The sequence below is a fragment of the Physella acuta genome, unplaced genomic scaffold (genome assembly GCF_028476545.2).
Source record: "Physella acuta isolate Inbredline_101_S28 unplaced genomic scaffold, ASM2847654v3 ptg000765l, whole genome shotgun sequence".
In the NCBI taxonomy this organism is placed as follows: domain Eukaryota; kingdom Metazoa; phylum Mollusca; class Gastropoda; family Physidae; genus Physella; species Physella acuta.
Window position 1 is genome coordinate 5,835 of NW_026732283.1, and position 27,248 is coordinate 33,082.

General features: G+C 32.9%; 4 protein-coding genes across 7 annotated transcripts; 2 read left to right on the top strand and 2 right to left on the bottom strand.

Moving 5' to 3' along the window:
• Positions 1-325: 325 nt before the first annotated feature.
• LOC131950457 (uncharacterized) lies at positions 326-846 on the bottom strand. The gene has a single exon (XM_059312625.1). The coding sequence runs from the start codon at positions 844-846 to the stop codon at positions 361-363; it is 486 nt and encodes a 161-aa protein (XP_059168608.1). The 3' UTR covers positions 326-360.
• A 135-nt stretch (positions 847-981) lies between these two features.
• On the top strand, positions 982-14,913 carry LOC131950455 (protein transport protein Sec23A). Its single transcript, XM_059312623.1, has 20 exons — positions 982-1,095; positions 1,898-2,130; positions 2,257-2,314; positions 2,481-2,567; positions 2,798-2,878; positions 3,187-3,345; positions 3,996-4,096; positions 5,017-5,161; positions 5,645-5,803; positions 6,204-6,319; positions 6,697-6,820; positions 7,344-7,514; positions 7,930-8,036; positions 8,425-8,578; positions 9,650-9,801; positions 10,330-10,417; positions 10,555-10,641; positions 10,991-11,146; positions 11,932-12,000; positions 14,000-14,913. The coding sequence occupies exons 2-20, from the start codon at positions 1,910-1,912 to the stop codon at positions 14,087-14,089; spliced, it is 2,325 nt and encodes a 774-aa protein (XP_059168606.1). The 5' UTR covers positions 982-1,095; positions 1,898-1,909; the 3' UTR covers positions 14,090-14,913.
• Positions 14,914-15,250: 337 nt separating this feature from the next.
• Positions 15,251-21,290, bottom strand: LOC131950456 (calcineurin B homologous protein 1-like). The gene is made up of 7 exons (XM_059312624.1): positions 21,024-21,290; positions 18,262-18,334; positions 17,867-17,947; positions 17,586-17,698; positions 17,375-17,478; positions 16,877-16,957; positions 15,251-16,792 (listed from the first exon to the last, which is right to left on the bottom strand). The coding sequence occupies exons 1-7, from the start codon at positions 21,085-21,087 to the stop codon at positions 16,739-16,741; spliced, it is 570 nt and encodes a 189-aa protein (XP_059168607.1). The 5' UTR covers positions 21,088-21,290; the 3' UTR covers positions 15,251-16,738.
• A 1,542-nt stretch (positions 21,291-22,832) lies between these two features.
• Positions 22,833-27,154, top strand: LOC131950454 (uncharacterized). 4 transcript variants are annotated; one of them, XM_059312618.1, is made up of 5 exons: positions 22,840-22,923; positions 23,684-23,751; positions 24,989-25,524; positions 25,654-25,735; positions 26,218-27,154. In XM_059312618.1, exons 3-5 carry the CDS (start codon positions 25,120-25,122, stop codon positions 26,463-26,465), a joined length of 735 nt encoding a protein of 244 aa, XP_059168601.1. In that variant the 5' UTR covers positions 22,840-22,923; positions 23,684-23,751; positions 24,989-25,119; the 3' UTR covers positions 26,466-27,154. The 4 variants fall into 4 exon arrangements, with proteins under 4 accessions (XP_059168602.1, XP_059168601.1, XP_059168604.1 ...); XM_059312621.1 differs by having other exon boundaries at positions 26,221-27,154; XM_059312619.1 differs by lacking the exon at positions 23,684-23,751 and having other exon boundaries at positions 22,833-22,923.
• The last annotated feature ends 94 nt before the right edge of the window (positions 27,155-27,248 follow it).

Consider the following 27,248-nt stretch of genomic DNA (forward strand, 5'->3'; position numbering starts at 1 on the left):
ACTACATTGAATAATACCAACAATAAACCTATTCATTATAGTAGAATTCTCTTCTAAAGTCGAGATTGGGTAATGGAATTAAAATAATCACAACATACATAGTACATACCGACTTTGCTTCAGATTATTGTATTAAAATAATCACAAAATTTAAAAATATCAACAATAACCCTATTTCTAGCCATACTAATTAGTAACTAATTACTAATAAACTATTATATAGTCTAGTTATATATTACTAACGTGTGACAAACTCACACTCACATTAAAAGAAGGACTTCAGCAACGGACTCAAGAAACTCAGGGGAATGTACGACACAAGAATAGCCTAACCAGATTAAGGAAAGAATTTTTACAACGTTAAGTCCTACCTTTATAGGCGACCTCTACAATAATCCCTATCACAGGTAGACTCGACGCGGCTTGACTGACCAATTGGGAAAAAATTTGCCGGATTCTAAGAGCGGACACTAGCCCTTGGGACGTGCCCGAGTCCAGGATAACATCCCCCAGGGGGTGCGGCGCCTGGTGCGGCAGTACATGACCGTAGCACGAAAACGCACTGTTTTGGTAGCCGAGGTCGTCGAAGGCTTTGGCCGAGAGGAGGTGAGTTAGGATCACGGTGAGCTCGAACTCGTTGACACTCGTCGATTTCATGCCCTGGAAGTATGCCTCGTTCGGCAGAGGTGAACTGCATTTGAAGCGAATATCCAGCTCGCCGACCTTCTCCAGCACGGGCAGGACGACCTGAGTCATGCAGAAGGCGATGGTTTCCCTCGACAGCTGCCGGGACGCCTCGACTATGTTGTGCTTGAAGCGATGCAACACCGTGTTCAGCTCTTCCATGTCTGTAACACATCGGTGATCAGCCACTTCCCCCACCCGACACACCGACTTGTTTACGTCCTCGTCAAGGCCTCGGCGTCGGTATCAACGAGATCGTAAACAAAGCTAGAGTTATCTTAACTTGCAATGACACAGTTTTTGAGAGTAGTCTCCCATGCATCTGACGTGTCAGGCTTGACTTCCGCCTTATCGTTTTCTGTGTTGTTGGAATATTTTGCCACATCTGTGCTACGGTTCTAGATTCTAGAGGTAAGTTTGCGTCAGTTTAAGTAAATAGAATCAGAAGGTATTGTACTAGCCTTGGTATATCTATATAAAATAATTTACCGCCACAACTTGACATAATAAATACCAGCAGTACCACATACTTTGAAAAACAACTCAGAAGACTAGTTTTTTTTTTCTTTAACTTTGAGACTGACTTATCTTATTATTAATTAAAAAGTAGGCCTGTACAATATACTATATAGATCTACTTATTATCTAGATTCTAGATCTAATATTTTTGTAATGAGTTTTCAAAACTTGAAGTTAAAAGGACGACACGTAATCTAGATTTACTAGTGACTTATTTAATATCTAGATCCAGGTCTAGTTTTATAGTTGTACAGTACAGTGTTCAGAGTCAGACTGTTCAGTAATACTAGATCTAGATCTAGATCTAGTAATAAAAAGTAAGAAGGACAGTTACTATTTTTTTAGTGGTAAGGCCAGTACCAGTAAGAGTAAGGGACTAACCTACTTGTAGTACTTGACTATCATGACTAGTCTATAGATCTAATTTTAAATCAGAAAATTTATCTTGTGATACAAGAAACAGGCTTTCTCACTACTAACGGACTAAATAGTATTTTAGAGTTTAGAGTAAGATTAAGAATGCTGTACATTAACACAAACACAGTAAGTCTTACTCTTTTTAGCTAGTGTTGTGGCCTACTTTCTAATACTTGAATTTAGGCCTTTAACTTATAGGCTATTAGTCTAATTAAATTGTTTTCAAGGTTGATAAGCCTATAGTAAATAATTTACTAAATTAAAATTACCTCAACAGCCGCAAATCAACATGGCAACGTACCAGGAGTTTATACAGCAGAACGAAGAAAGGGATGGCATTCGATTCAGCTGGAATGTATGGCCTTCAAGTAGGTTGGAGGCCACACGAATGGTTGTTCCACTGGGTGCAATATTTACTCCTCTAAAAGAAAGAGTTGATCTACCACCTATCCAGTATGACCCAGTGTTATGTACGCGCACAACATGTCGTGCTATTCTCAACCCATTTTGGTAAGAAAAAAACAGTAAAATTAAACCTTTACCCAGATACTTTTTTTTTACTATCAATACTGCTAGTTATTTTATTTTTATTCCAACCTATTGGCCCTATAAGATTTCTATCTATCTTCTTAACAGCCAAATTGATTACAGAGCCAAGATGTGGGCATGTAATTTTTGTTACCAAAGAAACCCTGTAAGTTTTTTTTATTTAATTATAAATGTTTTTATATTCTTGAACTGTATATGTCCCATGTTAATCATGACAGTAATAATCACTATTTTAATAGATATTTAATGTCTTTTGAACATAATGTGCATAAGACTTTGTATCTTTCCCTAATAAAAAATATATGTTTCAGTTCCCACCCCAGTATGCTGCCATATCTGAACAGCACCAGCCAGCTGAAATTATACCACAGTTCTCTACCCTTGAGTACACCATAACAGTATGTATCACTTGCCCTATCATCTTCATTGTAAATCTTATGTTAAACTGAATTTTTTCTTAACAGTTGTTCTATAAACTAAATATTTTTTTATTCAAGAAAATTAAACTCTTTTTAAAATATGTATAGAATAATTTTATTGTTGCAAGTTATATTTGCTAAACATACCAGTGTTTCTTAAAGTTTTGGTATTTTAGGTTTTCTAATCTATTATCTTTACCATTTTACAGAGGGCCACCTGCCACCCCCCAATTTTCCTTCTAGTCGTAGACACATGTTTTCCTGAAGATGAAGACTTGCAAGGTTTAAAGGTAACTAATAATTCCATCAACTGCACCAGTTATTTTTCCTAACATTTGCTGCCATAATTATATTATTAAAATAACTTTTTATTTTCTTTGACATTTCTCAACATTTAAGTTTCATGAATATTTCTTCTTCATCATAATCAATGTATTACATTCATTTTTTTAAATAAATAAATACATATATATATATATATATATATATATATATATATATATATATATATATATATATATATATATATATATATATATATATATATATATATATATATATATATATATATGTATTGTATTGTATTGTTGTATTTCAGGAATCCCTGCAAATGTCCCTCAGTCTTTTGCCACCAAATGCTCTGATTGGCCTGATCACATATGGTAAGATGGTGCAAGTCCATGAGTTGGGAAGTGAAGGCGTGTCTAAATCTTATGTCTTCAGAGGTACAAAAGAGCTCACAGCAAAACAGATTCAAGTACGTTCAGTGCTTCTTCTATTTAGATAATAATTTTAAGTTATTTCATTAAAAAGTTAAGTGTTTAAATCAGTGAAGACCATTGTGCTAAATGAACTTATCTCTTTTCTGTCAAAATCAAGCCAAATTATAGTTGTAACTGCTCTAGTAGGACTTTGTTCTATGTACAAATATGACTGCTGAAATTACATTTTTGTTAATCTTTCAATCATATCAAATTAAAAATGTTAGCTTATACAGCCAGATTTTTCTGTGTGTGAAATCTTACCTCAAATGTTTATTTTGTATTTAAAAGTAATTTTAGAGCTATTTTTACAATGCATTCATCAATGTCCTTGTAAAGTTCATGGTTGGCATTTTAGTAAATCTCCATTTCATAGTTATCTCATTAGAAATTTTGTTAAAATTCTTGATAAAAAATAGTTTTCTTTTTTGTTAGTTTGCATCTTTAACTACTGTTAGTTGTTGAGTTGTTCTGTTAGTTGGTTAGACTCTCTTTTATTTAGCCCTGGTTTTTCTGTTTGGTTGCCTGTATTCTTTTAACAGAATTGACATAAAGTGTTATTTATTCAGTAGCGCCTGCTTCTAACCCCTCTTCTTGTAGCCCTACACCACTTTATTTACCTAGTCCTTGTTAAAATTGTTTCCAGGAAATGTTGGGCATCGGCCGCGGAGCTCAGGCCCAGCCCCAGCAGCAGCAGAGAGGAGGAGCACCGGCGAACCAGCAACACACCCAGCTCCCATCCAACAGGTCTGGGTTTGATTCTCTGTCTTAATAAGGATGATAAATTTAATCAGTGTGAAGATTTAATTCATTTTGATTCCCCTGTTTATGATTGCCATTGTTGGTTATTGGATCTGGTCTTGCTATTTTTCTGACTAGTGTAGATACCAGAGTTTTTGCATCCTCATGAAATTTCAGGAGACCCTGGGAATCTGATGACATTTTTTTAGGTCTAAAAGCTTTTGTATCCTTTTTTTAAAAAAAAATAGATTGATATTTCCTGAAATTACAAAAACTGTTCTTATGTTTGAATTTTTTCCCCTGAAATTTAAAAGTTATTACTAAGGGAGGGGGGGTGTATATCTGTAATTTGGCAATATACATTACTAGTAAAACATTATCTTCCTTTGTGCCAAACCAATAGTTTGATACGCTTGACCAGTAACTGTTAGTTGCATTTGTTGGGATTGAACCCTTTAACAAGGATGATCAGTACTGTCAGTTTAAATTCTTTGTGATTCTCCATTGTTGTTTGACTGTATTAATAATGCTCAAAGATATTCAGTGTAAAGATGTAATTCATTGTGATTCTCCATTGTTGTTTAATGCTCAAATAGTCTCAGTGTAAAGTTTCAATTCATTGTGATTCTCCATTGTTTTTTAATGCTCAAATACTCTCAGTGTAAAGTTTCAATTCATTGTGATTCTCCATTGTTTTTTAATGCTCAAATACTCTCAGTGTAAAGTTTCAATTCATTGTGATTCTCCATTGTTTTTTAATGCTCAAATAGTCTCAGTGTAAAGTTTCAATTCATTGTGATTCTCCATTGTTGTATAATACTCAAATACTCTCAGTGTAAAGATGTAATACATTGTGATTCTCTGTTGTTTGAATGTATTAAGTTTCAATTGATTGTGATTCTCCATTGTTGTCTCACTTAATGCAGATTCCTGCAGCCAGTCCACAAATGTGATATGAGCTTGACTGATCTCCTGGGTGAACTACAGAGAGATCCCTGGCCAGTGGCGCAGGGCAAACGTCCACTGCGTTCTGTTGGAGCTGCTCTCTCCATTGCTGTTGGGTTACTTGAAGTGAGTACATTTCCCTTTCAATCAGTCCATTTGTGGGTCAACATTGTCAGGCTGGTTAAAGCTCATGGCTGCTAAACTGAAAAGTCCTGTGTTCAAACCCTCGTTCAGATGAGGCTTACTAGCTGTGAATGGCAACCCATCTAGGAGAGAAAACCTCGAAAATCTAACAACTACTGCTTTTGGGTGTACTGAGACTATGGAAGAGAATCCAGAAACAAAAGCAGGCTGACCATATAGCATATAAAAGTGTTGATGTGTAATACTTATATTTGTTGGAGGAAATCGTATCCAACATTACAATTAGAAAAGAAGAAGTCTAGTTGTTTTTTTTTTCTCTCATGTTCATTTCTACTTTCATCAATATTCATCTGTACCCATTCTACATAGACAATTTAAAATGTAACCATCTGAAAATTATAATATGTATAAAAAACTTTGAACTTTGACACCGATTAATTGCCTGTGTCTTCTCCCTGCCACCAGTGCACCTTCCCCAACACAGGTGCACGCATCATGCTGTTTATGGGTGGCCCCTGCACCCAGGGCCCAGGTATGGTTGTGGATGATGAGCTCAAGCACCCCATCAGGTCCCACCACGACATTGAGAAAGACAACTGCAAGTACATGAAGAAAGGCATGAAGGTAGCCCTAATATTTTCAGTATCATCTATGCTTGTAGTTGTAGGAATACTGGTAGTTGTAAAAAAATACTGGTAGTTAAAAGAACACTGGTAGGAAATATTAACTTTATAGTAGAAATCTTATTCCCAGATTCAAATAGTGCAAAATATGTTTTTACATTTCAAAAATATTTTCATTCTAGTTTTCTATTTAATTAATATGCTTTGGTAGCTTAAATTATTGTCAATCTAAGTATAAACATACATTACTTTCACTAAAAAGGCGACATACTGTGTTAGTCTTCAATAAGTTGAAATATCAATAAGATGACTTTTACCATATCAGAAGTTATAGAACCTTTTTTTTTTTAAATTACTATTGAGAGAGCCTTAACGACCCTGGTGTCCATTTATTCTTTCAGCACTATGAAGGCCTGGCTAACAGAGCAGCTGGCAATGGACATATAATAGACATTTATGCCTGTGCCCTGGACCAGACTGGTCTGCATGAAATGAAGTTTTGTCCAACCTACACAGGGTGGGTGTTATTGTACTAGCTAATGTTGGCTTAGGTTTAACTGCCTCATTTTTTTTTTAAATTCAATTTTCATTTGCTAACTTACAAGTCTTGAGTTGTCCTAATCTTAAGTCCACAAAAAGGTTGAACAAGGCAGTTAGACAATAAGCTAAGCACACAATCCTTTCATATTCCAGTGTCTTAGAAATGTTCATTAGCACTATTGTCTGTCATTTTAGTAAAGGATTCTTAAGATTTTAGTGGGTTTTTTTTTTTTTTTTTTCATTTTTGTGAAAATGGAAGTTGTATGTTTAAGATAGGTAAATGATCTGAAGTAATTAAGCTTGAACCTGTAAATTTAAGATTGGTCAATGATGTAAGGTAATTAACCTTTGCAGAGGTCACATGGTGATGGGAGACTCATTCAACACATCACTGTTCAAGCAGACTTTCCAAAGAGTCTTTGCCAAAGACCAGAAAGGGGAATTTAAAATGGCTTTTGGCGCTACTTTAGAAATCAAGGTTAGTTTTTATTACAGGTTTAAACTATCACACTGTGTATTTCATGTAAGAAGTATGTAATTTTACCCAATATTAATAATTTTTTTATATTTTGAAAAAATTCAAAGTCAATGTTTCATAAAATCACTAATACACTGTGATAAATTGTAATGAATCTCTGGTGTAAAACTATAACCATGTTGTCTAGACATATCTTTGAGTCAGTGCAGGAAATATGTCATTAAAGTAATATATTACATTATTCTTTCTGCATCTCTATGCTACTCAATGGCTATAAAGGGACTAGTTTAAAATCTAAATTGATATTTCTAAGCATCAAGTCAAGCGCAGTTGTGTACATTTTCTACTGTTGCTTTCTTGCTTAGAAGCTTTCTCATTCTAGCACATTTATGAAAATAATTTTTACTTGTAATTTGCCATGTATCTTTTGTACCACTCATGAAAGTTTTTTACAATTCTTGTAGAAAGCAGGCCATGCATTTTTTCCCCCTCTACTAACTTGTTTTATCTTTGAATATTCCAGACATCAAGAGAGCTGAAGGTGTCTGGCGCTATTGGCCCCTGTGTCTCCCTGGGGGTGAAAGGTCCTGCTGTGTCAGACACGGAGATTGGCTTGGGTGGGACGTGCCAGTGGAAGTTGTGTGGCCTCTACCCCAATACGTCGCTGGCAGTTTGTTTTGAAGTTGTGAATCAGGTGAGAATGCTGCAGAGGTGACAACCCTTACATACAGAGTTTCTTTCAGGCATCTCTTCGGAAGAAAGTCTATCCCCCCTCCCGGTGTAAGCACTACGTGCATCTAAAATATTAGAAATGATTTCTTGTAAAATAAAAATGAAATGTGGTGAGGGGTGACAGGACCCTAAAATTTTATAACATTGTATACTACACTGAAATATAAATGCTTTATTGATTGTAATTTTTGTAATAAATTTCTTCTAAGACCTTTATTATGTGTGGTGATGTTTAGCATGTTAAAAGGTAAAAAAAAAATAGAAATCAGACGAGGTGTTGTTTTTTTAAATGACCCTGGTGTGGTATTTATTTAACTTATTCACAAATTAATATGCACGTTTTTCATGTGTTGACCAATGCCTACATTGCCTTTCAGCATAATGCCCCAATACCTCAAGGTGGTAGAGGCTACATACAGTTTATAACACAGTACCAGCACTCTAGTGGGGAGAGAAGGGTTAGAGTCAGCACTGTGGCTAGAAGGTGAGGGGTCATTCGTATTGTCGGTGATTCTCAGACTGGGTTCCATCAAACCCCAGGGGTTCGGTGAGATAAACACAGACACCTGACTCATATGATTAACAATCTGATTTTGTCAGTGCGGACGATAGAGCTATTAAGAAGGGTTCGTTGAATGTGCTTATGTAACTGGTGGGGGTTCTGTAAATCCAAAAATGTTAAGAACCACTGGATTATTGTGTGACTCAGTTTATATCACAGTATCAGCACTCTAGTGGGGAGAGAATGGTTAGAGTCACCATTACCATCTGACTAGTGTAGCATTTTGTAACTAAAAAAAGTGTATATAGTGCATTTTTGTACCCAAGCTTTAAAGACAAAAAAATTTAAATAATCTTACTGTTTTTCTTAGCTGGGCAGATGCTAGTGCCAATCTTCAACACATTTCTGCTGGTTTTGACCAAGAGGCGGCCGCAGTCATGATGGCCAGAATAGCTGTGTACAGGGCAGAGACAGATGATGGCCCGGATGTCCTGAGATGGCTGGATCGTATGCTTATACGACTGGTAAAATTTTTTTACTCTTCGAACTTGGTTTTACATACCTGATTCAGTTCATATGCTTATACGACTGGTAAATTTTTTACTCTTCGAACTTGGTTTTTGTTAGGTCAGAATTCCACAAACACCTATTCACTAGATAATTACAGGGTACACAGTAGGGATGGACAATAGGTGACATGTTCAAAGGAGACTGACCGCTCTGACAGGACAATAGTAGTCTTTATACTGACCAGTAGCCAGGGTTGTTAGCGCCAGGGGGGAAAATTTGTTAGGTCACATGTTCTGAGCTCATTGTCCCGTGGGAACAGCTAGGGGGTTAAGACAGGGGTATAAATACAGGCAGGTTAGTTAGTCTCTCTCTCTCTCGCACAAGCGCTCCCGACGTTAGCGGTTAGGGGAAGCCTCGCTCAGCAGAACAGGCATTCAGGGAATTAATAAACAGCACAAACTAAGAAGGTCTCCTGTTCCGTTGATTACTTCACTGTAGCTGACTCGGGTAGAATAATTAAATACCCCTAGACAACGACTGCCTTATTGGCTAGTGCCCGAGCCAGTGTCAGCAACGTATTCGGCCGGCGACTAAGCAACCGGACGGCAACATCGTAGTCCGGTTTGCAACAGTTTTACATACCTGATTCAGTTTGTTTGCTTATACAACTGGTAAATTTTTTACCCTTAGAACTTGGTTTTAGTGACCTGATCAACAACATAATATTTTATTGCTGTAAAGTTCAAGTATTTCCACAACATTAAGAAATCTTTATACATTTCTTTTAAAAGTCAGCCATTTAGCACATTTAAGAAAGAGAGATTAAATATTGAATTATTTATAATGTATTTTTTTTTCAACCAAGTCAGCTAGAAATTTCAACATTGAATTACTTTGAACTCAGTTTTTCATTTGTTTTTAGCTTTATATTAAACTATTGTTTGTTTTGTCATTAGTATGACTATTATTTGATTAATGAAGTATTTTTTTCCGTCTCTCTTCTTTATAATTAACAATTGTTTGTTTTGGTATATATGTGACATGACTGTTATAGCATTAATAACATATGTTTTCTCCCATCTCAGTGCCAGAAGTTTGGAGACTACAACAAGGATGACCCGAACTCTTTTAGATTTACAGAAAATTTCTCCCTCTACCCACAATTCATGTTCCACCTGAGAAGATCACAGTTCCTGCAAGTGTTTAACAACAGCCCAGATGAAACTTCCTATTACAGGTGACTGGGTTCTTTCATTTAGCACACTGTGCGCTATATGAATCAATGCAAAATGATTTAGTTGTAACTTTCTATAACAAAAAGAAATAGTCTTGCATGGATGAATTCTTTTTTGAGAGTATATCCTGGCCGCAATATTTCAGTACTTGACTCTGCGCCAATATCTCTATAAAATTATTTTGGTTTAACTTAAAGTAGAGAAAAAATGACTTACTTGACTTTTGAAGCCTCTGTGGAGCAAAGGGCTGCAGAAAGAATAAAGCATTTTTAATGAGCGGGGAATTACTGAAATGACAAATCTGCCACACAGACTCGAAGATATGTCTAGACAACCTGGTTATAGTTTAAAACCAGAGATTTATTACAAATGATCACAGTGTATTACTGATTTTATGAAACATTATTTTATTTGGATTTTAAAAATGTGTTTTTTAAACAGTTAATTTTTAAGAAACTTTATTTTAGACCAACATTTTGTTCCAGCTGTGTTGTTTACTTCCCTTAATCATGTATTTATCTCCCTTCCAGGCATATGTTAAACGTGGAAGACTTAACCCAGTCACTGATTATGATTCAGCCAATTCTGTACTCTTACTCTTTTCATGGTCCTCCTGAGGTAGATACCATTTTTTTAACAACCTGCATGCCATTGTTAGGCATTAAAGATTGTTTCATCAAGACATTTAAAAAATTAACATATGACTTTTAAAACTGTTAAGATGTATATTCTCTACCTTTCTACCCCCAAATCAGCCAGTCCTTTTAGATAGCAGCAGTTTACAAGCAGATAAAATTCTACTCATGGATACATTCTTCCATATTCTAATCTATCATGGAGAGGTATGGTACAACACTTTGTCTGGTAATTTTCTTAAGCTTGTGTGGATACAGTTTTTAATACATTGAGTATTGCTACTGTTTTTATAAAATGCGAATACATTATGGTATATTTAGTATTAGCAGTTTTGAATTTTTTTTTATGTCATATTAAAAAAATAAACGATAATCTGTTAATTCTCTACGAGGATTTCTTTTGTTCGTAAAATAGAATTTCCTGTGCGAATTTTTAAATATGTTTCTTATTTTAGGATGATCCTTAAAATATAGTTAATTTTGCTACAGTTCTTAGAGTAGTACTTCCTCCCTTGTATGCCAGACTAAGTGTTGGAGGGTTTATTATTTATTCCAGACTATAGCACAGTGGAAAGCACAGGGTTACCAAGACATGCCTGAATATGAAAATCTGAAGCAGCTCTTGCAAGCACCTTTGGATGATGCTCAAGAAATTTTACAGACACGGTTCCCTATGCCAAGATATATTGTTACAGAGGCTGGAGCATCCCAGGTAGGGTTGGCGGTTCATTTTATGTAGGGTTGGGTTGTGGTTCATTTTATGGGGTTGGTGGTTCATTTTATGTAGGGTTGGTGGTTCATTTTATGTGGGGTTGGTGGTTCATTTTATGTAGGGTTGGTTGGTGGAGTATTTTATATTGGGTTGGTGGTTCATTTTATGTAGGGTTGGTTGGTGGTTCATTTTATGTAGGGTTGGTTGGTGGTTCATTTTATGTAGGGTTGGTTGGTGGTTCATTTTATGTAGGGTTGGTTGGTGGAGTATTTTATATTGGGTTGGTGGTTCATTTTATGTAGGGTTGGTTGGTGAAGTAGTTTACGTAGGGTTGGTTTGTGGAGTAGTTTATGTAGGGTTGGTTGATGGAGCTACTTTTGTTAGATATGGTGAATCACTTTAGGTGAGGTATGGTGGAGGTATAATCATTTCTATAGGGTTTGTGGCGTATTTTTATGTAGGGTTGATGTATTTATATACATTTTCATATAACAAGCTGTCATACACTACTGTCAATTATAAGATTGTGTTTGGAAACAAAGCCTATACAATAGTATATACTAAGGAAATAAATTGCTATCCTTCAATGGGATTTGTAAAAAAAAATAATTATATCAGCTGTTTCACGTCTAAGATGTATAACACAAATTAGTAAGATGGGTTATGGATTACAGCTACTGTTAGTTACCAATAGCTTTACTGTACAAATGGAAAATAAAAAATAGGGAATTAACAAAATAAAATATTTCTAATTTAAACAATATTTTATTTTTATACTATTCCAGGCAAGATTCTTATTGTCTAAAGTGAACCCATCTCAAACACACAACAACATGTATGGCTTTGGAGGACAGGTAATGCCATCTTTTTTTCTGGTTTATTTATTATATTAACGCGCCTGTATGTGGCTTTATCAGCCAAATTTTAGCTTTTACAAGACAAGCTATCAAACTAAAATATCCATTCTCAAAGATGGCCCTTGACTCCCCTATCATTTACTCACCATCTTATCTTTATTAGCCGTAGATTCTTTCTTCTTTTAGTAGCACACTGCAAACTCAAACAAAATAGTTGTTGTCAATTAATTTGCCTTGAAACAAATGCAAGATGTTGCCTAATTTATAAGCCCCGATACACTTGGATGTGATATGCCTACACTAACTAAAGCTGCTGAGTTATTACTGCTAAGCTTGATGACCTGTACAGATCCTAGTTTTCATCCACAGCTTTATTGTTTCATTAAAAGAATGATAATGATTCACTTTTTTCATAAACCTTGTAAACATCAGATTGTCGTGAGTGGTGGACCAGAATCTGGAGTAATTATGGCAACATTTTTATTTTCTATTCTTATGATTTTTCTTAAAACCCCTTTTCTACTAAATTATGCAGCAAATATAAATTTTGGGGAGGTTAAAAATTAGTTTAGGGCTGCCAATTTTAATAATGGGGATGCCAAAAGTGAAAGATTAACTAGATTTAAATATGTTGATGTATTGAGAATATGAAAAGCAGGAATTTGAATGAATAACATTAATAATCAGGGTTTAGAAATCAATGTTTTAAATGACAGGTTTAAAATTTCACAAATATTCCTCGTCCTTAAGTTACATATAATGATAAACAGGCTACACAGTTGAAGCAGTCTTTTTAAAAAAATTAAGACTATTTATAATAATTTTTTTTTCTACCTTCTACTACTTCTAGAACAAAAAAATTTCCTTATTATATGCTGTAAAAGTAACCATTTTGTTTTAGTATTTAAGACGAATGTATAGATTTTTTTTAAAGATATCTGTAGGTTGCTGCATAATTTATCTGTCTGTCTGGGTTATGGAGAACATATCTGTAGAGTAGTCTTTTAAAATTAAACAAACTGGATACTGCATGTCTCTCTATACCCATCAAGTCATCATATTATTTAAATTGGAACAAATGCAAACTTGAACTGCATTTGCCAGTGTTGTCATCATCATTAAAGGTGTTGGTTGTTTTGTTTTTTTATGTGGCAAAGGTATAAAGTATTGGTAAAGCCCCATTTATTTCTAAACAAAGTTGTATTATTAGTTTTGTGTAAAGTTGTATGTATCACTGAATTATAGAACTCTGTTATTTAAATATTGTGATTTGAAGTATGACCTGTATTGGAAAAAAGGGTTCAAAGTCCCTATAGCTTTTGTTTTTTAACCATCTCGTGTCCAATTTTTAAGTTAAATCTCTCCATTTGAAATCAGGTTTAATTATTGAAGTATTTACAAATTCTCCTCTCAACCAATCTCATGATAATTAACTCATGTCCAACATTAAAAATCATTTGTTATTGTAGATATTACTTTTAAACAAGAAATTATTTTAAATATCAACGTAAATCCTGAAAGATAAGCTTTCTTTCGGTTTAACTACTACTAACATCCAATTTTTTTGTTCACTACTATTTCATCAAGTTTTAAAGTGACAAACTGTAATGGGTTAAAGGCGCAACTGTGTATATGTTGTTTTGTACTATACAGCCTGTTCTATGATTGTCTCACAATCAACAGGAAGGTTTTGGCCTGTTTAGCTAGTCAAATAAACATAGGCACTGATACACATATAACCCTGTATAACTAGGGTGACATCTATCACAATTACAGACATGGACTGAATCTTTTAGACACCTCTCTAAAGGAGTACCCCCAACCCCAGGCAAAATTTGTAAAAATATTAAATTTATATACTTTAACCATTACACCCCCACCTCCTTCACATGGAAGTTTTCAATGCCCAACTCTGGAGTAAATGTCTGTTCTTGAAACTTCAGTTTTAAACACTAGGTTAGCACAGTCCCTCATAAGTTTATCTTTGTCTCTCCAGGATGGTTCTGTCCCAGTTTTAACAGATGACGTCAGCCTTCAAGTATTTATGGATCACCTCAAGAAACTGGCAGTGTCAAGTTCCTCCTGAAATGAGCCGATCCCTCAAGTTGCCCCGAGCCTGCCGGCCCCAATCTTGTCATCAAAACATGAGCTGGAAGTGAGAGCCCGAGCCGTCACATTAATTTAGTCATATTTTGTCGCCCCGCCCCCAGACCAAGCATGTTTATCGTGCTCATCAGAACGGATATAAAATATTGAATTTTTCTTTTTGTGGAACATTTGAAATAGTATTAGAGAACTTAATTTAAAAAGGTGTGAATGAGTGTGTAAATGCATGTGTAAAATAATGTTTTAACAAAAACATTTACTGGAGAAGTTCTAGCATGGCAATTAAAGTTGGTATTAGGAGTTGCTAGCTTCACAGGATAATTACAAAAATTATGAATTGTGCAATGTTTTTGGAGAACGATTTCTTTTTTACAGCAATATCCTTTAATTTTTGGCAGATATTTTATTTAAATATGTGGCTGTGAGATGGCAGGATGAGGAAAAATAATTTTAAAAAGGGTAATAGAGGGATCATAACAGTGGAACACAAATCTCTTCTGCATTTTGTACTGGTACTGTATAAAAAAAAATATTTTATCCACACAGCCTTAAGTTGATTGCATCTAAACTTTGTTACCATTTAGCTTCTCAAAAAGTCTTATCCTTGTGTTTAATTTATTTATGGCGCTTTATCTGGAAAAAAAAACTTGTACAGTTTCAACTTGTATCAGCCAAACATCACTAAACAAATTCTGTTCAGCAGGCAAATGTTTGTTATAATTTAATGTTCTCTGTAAATTATACAATTGTGACTATCATTTTCAGTTGGTTTCTTTTTTTTAGTTATTAAAAAAAAATATTTTAGCCATTGTGTTCACTGTTTTCATTATAAACCAAACAAGACATTTTTAATGGAGTTTTTATTTTATTTTAAAGTATAACATAAATAAAGCCATGGCAGTTATCACAAAATTGTGATGGTTTGAAATTTTAATCACTCCTCCTTCATCTGGTACTTCTTTATATACAATTCTAGATTAACAAGTTACTTTCTCATTTACACTATTAATTTCAGCCCTAAATGCAATTATTTTCACATTGCATGCATACAAAAGGTAATTAGGTCCAACTAGATCTAGTTGAAAATACAAATTGATCATTATAATTGCTTTAAACAATTTTCATCATTTGTAAAAAAAAATTTTCTAATAGTTTAAACAAAATGCATTCTGGTCATTCGTGGATATTGAGACAAAGACAAAACTTAACATGAATGGCTAAATTTTCTTACTTAACCATAAACATCCTTTCACTTATAGTAGACTATTTTTCGTAATGAGAACTCAGAAAAAATTTGAAGTAACATTGAAATTTTATAAATTTAAGGAAAATACTTTTTTTTATTATGAAAATATCATTTCTATTGAGAATAACAATACAAAACTTACCCTATCAACTTAAAATTTTGCAATTTTCTAATACAAAATTATGAAATATCAACATTGTCATCACTGCTATATAAATATTTTTATACCTATAATAACTATAAAAACAACTTGTAAGTATTTTGATGTTTCAACTTGAAATAACACATAAGTTAAAAACCATTTTGTCTTGAATAGAAATCAAGAATACTGTGCATATAACATCCTGTAATATGACCACCCAAATATCTTGTTAATATTTATTTACACTTCTGCATGCTTTGATACAAAGAAAGATTATTTTTAATATACAGTTACAAGAAAACAAAGAATTAACAAAGAACCTACCAATAAAAACACACTGATACTTCTTATAAGTAAAAATATAACAATTTAAATTGTATCTTCCGCATGCATTGTTAGTAGTCAGACCTGTTGTAATAAACAATGAACCAGAGAAGAATGTAATGCAATTATAAATTAGTTCAACAAAAAAAAAATGTACTTAATCTTGAAATAATGACTAGCTTTATTTTTTTTTTAAAAAGCAACAAAATAAGCTTACATACTTTTTAAAATTATGTTCAAAGAAATTGCATTTAAACACCACACTATCAATTTAGGTTTGATAACACTTGTTGGTACTCAGGGTAAAGAGACAATTTAAATTACAGCAATCTACACTTACATAAATTATTTTAAAGCTCTAGTGGTTAGTAGCACAAATTGTCCAAACTAGAATAGGTCCATATACACAACATTAAAATAAAAGGAAACTAGCAAAATATTTTAGGGATTCTTATTTTTTTTTTTTTGAAAAGCTACTTAATTATTTTTAAAAAGGACAATATTTTTCAAAACTTTACAAAATAATTTAAGAATAAAAGGAATGTTATTCAATTAATTTGAAATTTGTGCACAAAATAAAACTGGATATAAAGTAGATAAAGTAAAAAAATAAGTCAGTGAAAAGGTACAATGAATAACTTAAATGAAATCCAACTTGTACATTGTAAAAAAAAAAGTCTGTCCTTTTTTCAATTCTGCATCTTTAAATGTCAACAATTGTTTGAATAAATGTATACATTAATTTCAATACCTATACATCAGTTCTCATATAATTTTTAAAAATATTTTATTTGCACTGCATGTATGCATTTTATGTAGTAGTAGAGAATTCATTTGTAACAGAAAAAAACAACCAAAGCATAAAAAATCTATTCAGATTTTGTATCACAATAATTTACTGGGTTTTAGTATAAGACCTAGTTCAAGAAACGAATGCTCATTTTCTGCTCTACATCTACTCGTTCCATTGCCTGTGTGAGAAAAAAAAACATTTATTTTTTTAAATCAATTTGTTTTAGGTCCAGTTAAATAAAAAGAAAGAGAAACACGCTTACCTTAACAAATTCTGAAAAGGATATATTCTGATCACAGTCTAGGTCAACTTCACTAATGGTACGGTCTGCAATACTTTCAAGCTGAAAAAAAAATACAATTTTAAAAATTATTAAACCTGATATTAAATGTATTATTCTTCTTAAAAACCAGATAATGAAAGTTAACAAACTTGTTACTTTTAAAATCTGATGAAGAACTGGGAAAAAAAACATGCTTTATCTAGATTTAATTTGAATGATATTTTAAAAATATATTATTGTGCTGCTTTTCACATTATAGATGCTTTATTTATTAACAACAATACAATTTTAAAAAAACCATTTAAAAAAAATTACTGTGCCATATTTCTAAAATAACTTACATATCTAAACAAAGAAAAAGTAAATTACGTAATATATAAGATAGTATTTTTAAGAATATTTTTGACTGCTTAAAAAAATGCGTTCATGAAAAAGCCACACACTTAAGTATGATCTTACAAAAAAAAAAAAAGATACCTGTTGATCAGAAATATTTGCTCCGACCATCATGTGCAGCACATTCAAAAGTTCATCTCTTGAGATCATGTCATCCCCATCTAGGTCATACATCTTAAATGCAACTGTTGATTTTAAAAAATTCAAACCATGTATTTAAAGTAATTTAATACGTAAAAAATAAAATCTTTCGTAAAATAAAATGGTGCTAAAATAATGAAGCAAGCTTTACATTTTAGTTTTTCTTCTCTGTCATTCAGCTTATTTTTCTGTGCATTCTTTTTAACAGGTCTGAAGCGAGCCAGAACTCTCATAAAGTCTCGAAAATTCACAGAATCAGAGTTGCTAGAATTTTTAAGAAGAAAAAAACATTTTAAGTAGAAAAAAGCTACACTATTTAACGGTAATAAAACATACTCAGCTTAAATGTTACTTAAATATAAAAGAGACTGATAACAGAAAGGGCGTATTTATATTCTAAACAGATTAATTAAACAAAGTTGCCTGATTTACCTCTCTTTAAAAAATGCATGGACTATTCTATCTCCTAACGGATTAATAGCCAGTTCTGGTATTCTCAAAAAATCTGCTCTTCTGCAAAGTTAAATGAAAAAATTAAATTAAAAGCTTAACAGAAATACCTAATTTACATATGTATTGACTTGATGATGAACCATCACATTATTATTCCTCAGGTGTGACTCGCACTATCCACTTAAAAAAACAATTCTTAACAATCATCATACACACAATTTCAAAGAAAGTGATTAAAATGTGTAGATCGAGACTGTAGACATTCACAATAGGCTAGTTAAAAAGAATTTAAAAAAAAAAATTTAGGCCTTGGTCTAAGTATAAGTAAGACTAATAATCTAATAAAATGTATCATAAAACTTAGTTAAAACTACCTTAGAAAACCTTGGTCACTTTTATCCAGGTTGGTAAATCTGCTGTATAATCTAACAATTTGGTTGCTTGAAACTGAAAATGAGTAAAAACACAATTAGTTTTTAATTAGGCCTAATTACTAGGCTAATAATAATAAATCAAAGTGACTACTCGAAAAAAGATTTTTCGCCCCAGTGTCTCCATTTGGTCGGCAAAAGATAGTTCAGCAGTTAGTTTGTGAACACATGCATGCGCCGTACCACCGAAAATATCGCGATGAAGTAAAGTCGTAGTTTCTCTCCATTGCGCGTGCGTATCTTTTTCCGGCTTGAATCGGCCTATATAAATTGCTAGAGACTACTAGAGAGTCAAGTCAAAAGAGTTTTATGACTGCTAAAAATGTCACTAAATGAGTAAAGTTCACTAGGCCTAGGCCTATACTAGATTTTACTAGATCTAGATCTATTAGGCCTATCTGATCAGAGATTTTTTAGGGTAATCTATCGTTTTGGGTACGTAAAATCGCCCGCGATTTGTAATGTGAAAAACAGGTGACTCCTTAAATTTTAATAATTATTTCACATTTTGAGGAAGATTTATGTTTTAAAAAATTCAAAAATGTTTCCTTGATTCATTTATGTACCTGTTTTTAAACAATTGAATTAAAACTTTTCCGTAATAAATGAAGACTAGCGATGTTTCCAACAGATGCAACCATGCTCATTTACTATAGCAGCCATCTTGTCTAAGTTTTATAGCGCCAGATTCAGGGGGAAGCCACTCTATTTTACAAATGGCTGCTGTTTATATAGCAAATCTTGCTCTCAGACACTGCTGTTTAAAGTTAATTTCTGGCCTGTATTGATATATTTAGCCATTGATTTAGGTTTATTATTCATTTATCTATAATATTTGACACACAAGTATGACAATATACTTCTATTAAAGTAGGGATTTAGGTAAAAAAACACTAATCATCATATAAAAATAAAAATTACATATTCTTGTAGAGCTCAACTATATGAAAACAAAACAAAAAAGATTTTCTGTCTAGCTCAAATAGTTTTTTTTTAGCGAATTTTTTTGTGAGGGGTGGAATCCCCTTACTTTTGCATTGGCCAATTGTGACAAGTCATGGTATACCTGAATAAATTGAGCATAGTTATTTTACTTGCAGTTGTATTTTGTTCATATTTGCAGAGTTTAACTAGAATGATATATAGAACTTGTAAATGCTGTTGAAATTAATAAAAATAATACAGAACTTATATTTTTGTGTTGGCTTCCTCCCATAACCCCAAAAAACTGTGTGCTGCGCAAATATGAAAATGTTTCTAAAGCCATATTTTATATAAATACAGCAAATGAAAGAACTACAAAGTTAGAAATCTAAAGTAAATGACTTGAACACTGTTATGTGCATATAATTGCCTCATTATTTTGGGCAGGTGAAGTAGAGTCCATCTTTAAGCCATTTTGTTATAAAACTGCTGCGCAAGTATGAAAATGTTTCTAAAGCAATATTTTATATAAATACAGTGAATGAAAGAACTCCATAGTCAGAAATCTAAAGTAAATGACTTGAACACTGTAATGTGTCTATAACTGCCTTGTTATTTTGGGCAGGTGAAGTAGAGCCCATATAAAAGCCATTTTGTAATAAGTGAAATGAAGTTATCAGATCAATGTTTTTATGTGTGAATTGTGTATGGATTCTGATTTTCAGCATATAACTATATCTAAGGGTAAGTAGAACTTTAATACTTAAAATTACAGTTAGCACAATGTTAGTGTATAGTATAGCAACAGACAGGTAACCTAGATCTAGGTCTGACTCTTGTCAGTCTAGTCTAGTCTGACAAAATTGGATTTTTAGGAAAAACATATTCTGCAAAACTAGAACTAGAGCTGAAAAAATTAAAGATGGGTATGTAAATATATTTTGAAATAAAAAATTAGATTTGTTTGCACATGCCATAAGAATGCTGTTATTAGTTGATCAAACTTAAAGGCAGGAAGATCGGGATGAAAAAATATAACAATGGTGGCAGCGTGACCTACATACAGTGACTACGTTCGGAGGGGTATAACTAATGTCGGAGTCAAAATATCCAAAAACAAATTTCATTTCCAATTACTTAAGATATATCTGATCAGTAATCTACTCTCATCTAGAGGAATCTTTTAAAAAATCGAGATTCCAACGTATTTGAAACTAACCTTGATACAGAGGGAAGACCAAAGCAGAGACAGCATGCAATCAGGTCGCAAAGCCATTAAAACTAAGGGACAACCACTCTACTTTTTAATTAACCTTAGGAAATGACCTTTTAAACTTAATTAATTACCATAAATTAAAAACTTATTAGTATGCAAAACCAAATCTCGTGGGTCCGGTATCAGAAAGTAATGGGCGATTTCGGGTCATGTTTTTACCGCGAACTCGGCGGATGCCGATAACCCTAATTAAAGCCTTGACAATGAGGTAACGTTTTCGTACATAAATAGCCGCGGGCGATTTTACGTACCCAAAACGATAGATTACCTTTTTTAGTTAGGGCCTATCATCATCTAGATGTGTAGAATTACTAGAATGTACTGTAGAAAAAACTAGATTCTATATTCATGACATAAATCATTTAACTTAGGCCCTAGGCCTAATTTTTTAAAAATTAATACTAGATTCTCTAGATCTAGACTAGATCTAGACTATATCTATATAATGAATATTGAATGGGCCTAACTACAGCTAGCTACACTAGACTAGACTTTGCTAACTTACAGCCTGTTTCCTTCTGAATTTCGGTTATTTCTGCTTCCTGGAGCATTGAAGATCTAGTTCCCATGGTTGAAAATTAAAAGCTCTACTAGACTAGTTCTTGATAAAGATATATATTTATGTATTTAGATTATAGTTCTAGAACCAATATAAGCTAAAAACAAATTTGCCACAACCAACACGGCAAATCTTTAACTTCGATGGACGGTATACTAGACAAATCTAATCTATAATCTAGAACTAGGAAGCAGAGGTCACTAAGTTCACTATGAAGAGTACCTAAGTAGAAAGTATAAAGTTCTATCGGAAATAGTTACGGAAAAAGAACTTTGCAGGAAAATTGTCTTTGTTGACAACGGTGTTTTAAAATAAAAATCCAAATTAATTTATTTATGAACGATTATAATAAAGTAAATTAAACACCTTTGGAACAATTAACTACTATATTCTTGACCTCTATTATGGTTTATTCATAAGTCATAGGACGACATAATATAGTATACTATAAATAAAAATACAAGGCCTATGGGCCTAAATTTTAATTATAAAATAAATAGATCTAGTATTTTTTAAATGTAGACAAATATTTCTTATGATCAAGGGGTCGTCCATAAATGACGTCACACTCGTAGGGGGTCCGTAATTTTGTGATGATGGGGGCAAGGGGGTTCAGATGGTGTGACGTCACACTTTTTACTTTCTCGTATATACGGAAAAACATAATTTTGCAATCTTGTCCGTATGTCTGTGTGTCTGTGTGTGTGTCCGTGTGTAAACACGATAACTTGAGTACCGTTACAGCTAGGTTGATGAAATTTCATATATAAGTATTATATCAAAATCGTAGATCCGTATCAACTTTTGAGCGATTTCCGACAACCGGAAGTTGTACTTTTTCTACTTTGAATTTTTCAAAAGCCTATAACTTGAGTACTATTTCAGATAGATAAATGAAATTTCACATGTAAGTAAAAGATCTAATTCTCTACCTTCTGTTAAATTTTGAGTAATTTCCGTTGACCGGAAGTAGTAATTTACGCTACTTCCGATTTCTCAAAAAACTAATGTAAATTTTAAAAGTACTAATAATATTGCGCATTATTATGCGCTTTTTTATTTCGCGTTCACTTGGTGTGCAATTAATTTGTCTACGAGATTTTATTCTATTTTTAAAACTTTAAGTATTTAAAATGGATTAAAAATCATGTCTATAGCCCGAGTTCCCATCCCCTGTTATTTTATATAAAAATATTCGAGAAAGTTTAGGGGAGATCACTCCCGGTTTATTTAATATACAAAAGCAATGTTAGGAAACGAGTTTTAGCCGTTATTTCGCGTTTTAGAAAAAGGTTTTAATAAATTGTAATAGGAATTGATCGAAATACTCTATGTTGACAGAGTTCTGACAAGATTTTGGAAAAAAAATATCGATGTTTCAATAAAAATTCAACAGCAATTTTGAGGGGAGGTTGTATGCTGAGGTGTGACGTCATTTTAGGGGGGGGGGGGGTTGGTTTTTTGTGACGACGTGTGGCGGAGGGGAGGGGGGAGGTAAAAATCGTCAAAAAGGCGTGACATAATTTATGGATGACCCCCAAATCATTTTTTTTTTAAATATCAACTTACATTGAATTATTGGAGTTAAAATAGTAGTATATTGTATAAGTAAGAGGCCCCTATCTATACAGTTTCGTGCCGTTTAATGAAGTAGTTGGAGAATGAATGTTATTTTTAAAAGGCGATTTCTTTTTTGTGTAACTGTAAAACAACGAATTTAAAAGACGGGAAAAAGAGAGATAATCCTGCATGTTAAGATTTATGTAGTGTAGTTCAGTAGTTAAAATTCTACGCATCTCCATACACATTTTTTTTTAAACAGCAAAAATTAATAATTTTAAAATAGGTAATAGATCTAGTGCGTATCTAGACTTTGGTCTTGATCGTGAAATTTTAGGCCTTATCAGGTTTTTATTTTTAGACAAGGCTAGGCCCTAGGCTCTAGAACCTAGAAGTAGAGTAGAGAGGGCGGTGTCACATCAGACTCACAGAGAGTCTATGACTCGTATTGAGTACTCTCAGAGTATTCAGACAGAGCACTCCTAGATCTAGACTAAACTGTGACAACGGCACTATTAAAAGTAGGCCTAATTCAAAAGTATTATAATTAATTAGAAGCTAATTGTAGTTACCTCGGTATAACATTACTTACTAGAATCTAGTCTACTGTACTACACTACAGTACAAATAAGCTTTTACAGTTTACAGAGCACCAACTAAAGTAATAAAATATTATTTAAAAAATAACTATTTGCAGGCCCCCTGTCAATGCCTGATTTAATAGGCCAATTTATTATAATAGTAATATTATTATAGGCCTAGGCCTACTACCAACTAAATTGGTAAATTACACTGCCTATAATAATTGAATAATTAGGCCTAGGATTATATAATAATAATTAAAGTATTAGAGTTAAAGCCTAGGCCTAAATAACTTTATATTATAACTAAATATATTAATATAAATTATTAGGCACATTATAAGCCCACCACATTATTATTAAACATTAGTTTACCTTTATTATAGGCCCTACATAAATTTTTAGATTGGCCTATGTCTACTTCTTTTTACAAGCTTTTATTTAACTTACTTCCTCTGTCGTCAGTCTGTCTAGATCAAAACGGCAGAGCGAAATTGCAGGCACTTCTAACTGACAGATACGGTTTGTAATTGGTACGTTGGTCAAGACATGAAGACAATGTATCGTGACATTAAATTTGACTTAATTGGTCACCTTTTTAATTTTTTACGAATTAATTAAAATTTTGACCAATTTAGTTGGCAGTTCTATCCACACGTGTCATCACGGCAAAAGCACCTCATCACGTTCAATAGGCGCACAATGGTTTTTACAAGCTTTTATTTAACTCACTTCCTCTGTCTGTCTAGACGGAAACGCAGGAGTGAAAATTCGGACAGTTCTACTTGACCGATACGATTCACAGTTGGCACGTGGGTCAAGACATGAAGACAATGCAATCTGAAACTAAATTTGACTTAATTGGATGCCTAATTAATTTTTTATGAATTAATTAAAATTTGGACCGAATTAGTAGGCATGTCTAGCCAACCACACCACACGCGTCATCACCTTCAATTGCTTCGCCATCACGTAATGGCTGCATTCAAAAACCATTGCGCGCCTACTGAACGTGATGTTCAGTAGGCGCGCAATGGTTTTTAGTCATGTAACTCTATTGTAAATAAAACATGTAAAGTACTGAAAAAAAAATTCATAAAAAACGTTTTAATAACAAGCTTTTATGTAATGATGCACTAAAAAGTAGAAAATAAATTATAGACTACTATTTAAATAACTATAAAGAAAAGCGTGGGTGTCTTCCTTAACATTAGTAAAGGTATCCAATAGATACTAAAGTGACCCACGCTTTTCTTTATAGTTATTTAAATAGTAGTCTATAATTTATTTTCTACTTTTTAGAAAACGTTTTTTATGAATTTTTTTAGTCATGCAATTCTATTGTAAATAAAACATGTAAAGTACTAAAAAAAAATTCATAAAAAATGTTTTATTAACAAGCTTTTATGTACTACTGCACTAAAAAGTAGAAAATAAATTATAGACTACTATTTAAATAACTATAAATAACTATAAAGAAAAGCGTGGGTCTCTTCTTAAACATTAGTAAAGGTATCCAATAGATACTAAAGTGAACCACGCTTTTTTTTATATTTATTTAAATAGTAATCTATAATTTACTTTCTACTTTTTAGTGCATTAGTACATAAAAGCTTGTTATTAAAATGTTTTTTATGAAATTTTTTTTAGCTGTTATCAGTATAATATTATAAATATAGGCCTTAATATTCAATTAAGCCTATCTGAATTAAATAAATCAACCCAGTTGATTGTCATGTTTTAGTAAGTTTTTTTTCTTCTCATCTACAGGTGAAAAATATAAAGTTGCAATAATTTTAAGCAACCAAGGGGTCTACAACTCTTCTCATACATTCTCGGCTGATTCTCATGTTGTTCAACACCATGATTTAATTGGATAAAAAAATATACTTGATTTAGAAATGGCACCAATTCCTGAGGAAAACCAGGATAAACCACCAAATAAAGAAGATTCTGAAATAAATAATTTTTCAAACCCAAACCTACCAGTTTATGGAGGATCTGACTCTAGCGATGAGGATAATGATAATGACAGTGCTGTGAACAACGCATTTGGTGGCTACTCCTTGTTACCACAGGAAGCTGATGATGATGATGAGAATTCAGATGATGATAGTTACCAAAGTACATTAGAACACAACACAGCTCTGACACCTGGAGAAAACTTACCTTCAGAATCTCTACCTGAGGCAGTGTTATCTTCAGAGGCTGGTGCAGCAGCACCCACTGTTAAGGTGGTGGGAAATACATATCCTGCAGGATTCCTTGCCAAATTTCCAGATGGCAAAATTCCTTCTTACATGCAGGTAAAGTTTTATAATTGAATACTACCCAATCAGCTATTATCCTTACAAGATATTATCCTTAATAATAAATTCTGTATTACCGTATATGTATTTTTTTTTTAAAAAGCAAAATTATTATTTATATTTTAGCTTCCAACACTTCCTAGAGATAACAATGATATAATTTGGAATCAGAAGCGACAAGAACATTGTCAGATTTTACGTGATCCAGGTAAAAAAAGTAATATTTTAAAAAAATCTAATTCTTAAGAAAAATAAGCATATTAATATTATACGAGCTGACCCGCGACGTAGCATACGCCGCTATCTAGTTGTTTTATTTTCTACTTATCAACAATTCATAATTTGTGAATTCGACACTACCCCACTCCCCTGCCTCCCCCACCCCGCCCAGTGAAAGCAGCCATTTTCAGACGACAATGAAAATATCAAGTGGAACTTAATATCTCCCCTTAGTTACAAATCATTTAAAAACTAAATTATCTGCCCCTAATAACCGTCACTAACCCGGCTCTACGATTGTAATCATTCGGGGTGAACCACAGCTCACCTGACAGGTGGGGATGAGGGTGGTGGCTAAGCTGCTTGGTATTTTCTATGGTCTCCATCAAGAGAATTATATATACATATATGATACATTGTTAATTTTTGCATTTTCGATTTACTTGTAAGTTTACTTATGTTTTGTTTCAGTAGTGGATGAGCAGAATATTATAAAAGCAATGTCCGGATTTTCCTTACCAACTGCAAGCATTCCTGATTGGGCTAAAAACTTGTCTGATGAGCAATGGCATACACAGGTCTTACACCGCATTGGCACTGTTAAAAATTCCAACAGATCACACCCCAATACTGTACAAGACAGTAAAAGTGAAGAGTCCAAAGAAACTTTACCTGAAAAAGCAACAAGCTGGGTGGCTGAGTTTCCAGAAACTGGTTGAATGTTTGTTGTGATGAATACACATTATAGCTTCAAAGTATTAACATTAAAAAATCATAGATGAAAGCCAGATTTCTATTACCAGGAGTTAATAGTTAAGGGTCTATTTCATTAATAATTTGCAGTTATTTGCCATCTTTGTTGATCCTTTGTAATATTCCATTTTATTTGAAAACATGGTTGAAATCACCAAAATTCTTATAAAACTTAAAATATTTATAATTTTTATTATTTAAAAGGCACAATTATGCATCATACATTTCTCACCCTTCCGAATAGCACATCCTTAGTCAAATCAGAATTACCTCTTCCTCCTCCCCTCCCCCAGTGTTTTAAGCCATTAGGTTTACTACAAAAAAAAAAAATTGATCATTATAGCTGTTCAGTCTAGCAAGTTTTTATTTTCTGTGCTAGATTTTGTTAGTTTTTTACCCTTACCAAACACAAATTGTGCAATGTTTGTCGATATGTACATGGCTGTGGGTTTTTTCTTACTTAAGTCTTTTTTTTTCTTGTAAAAATTTTGTATGAATGAATGGAATGTAAACTTGATTGTCTTCAGTTCATAATTACTAGAAAATAGTGTAAAATATTTTTTGTTGATCCATAAACAAAAGCTAAGTAAAATGCTGTATATTTGAATAATTTTTAATGTTCAGTGTAAAATTAGTAAAAATGATAATGAAACACTACCTTTGTTTTGAGTAGATTTTTTTTGTGTTGAATATATTTTCACTGGACCAACCATTCAAATGGATTTTACTACTACTACTTCAAGGTCTCA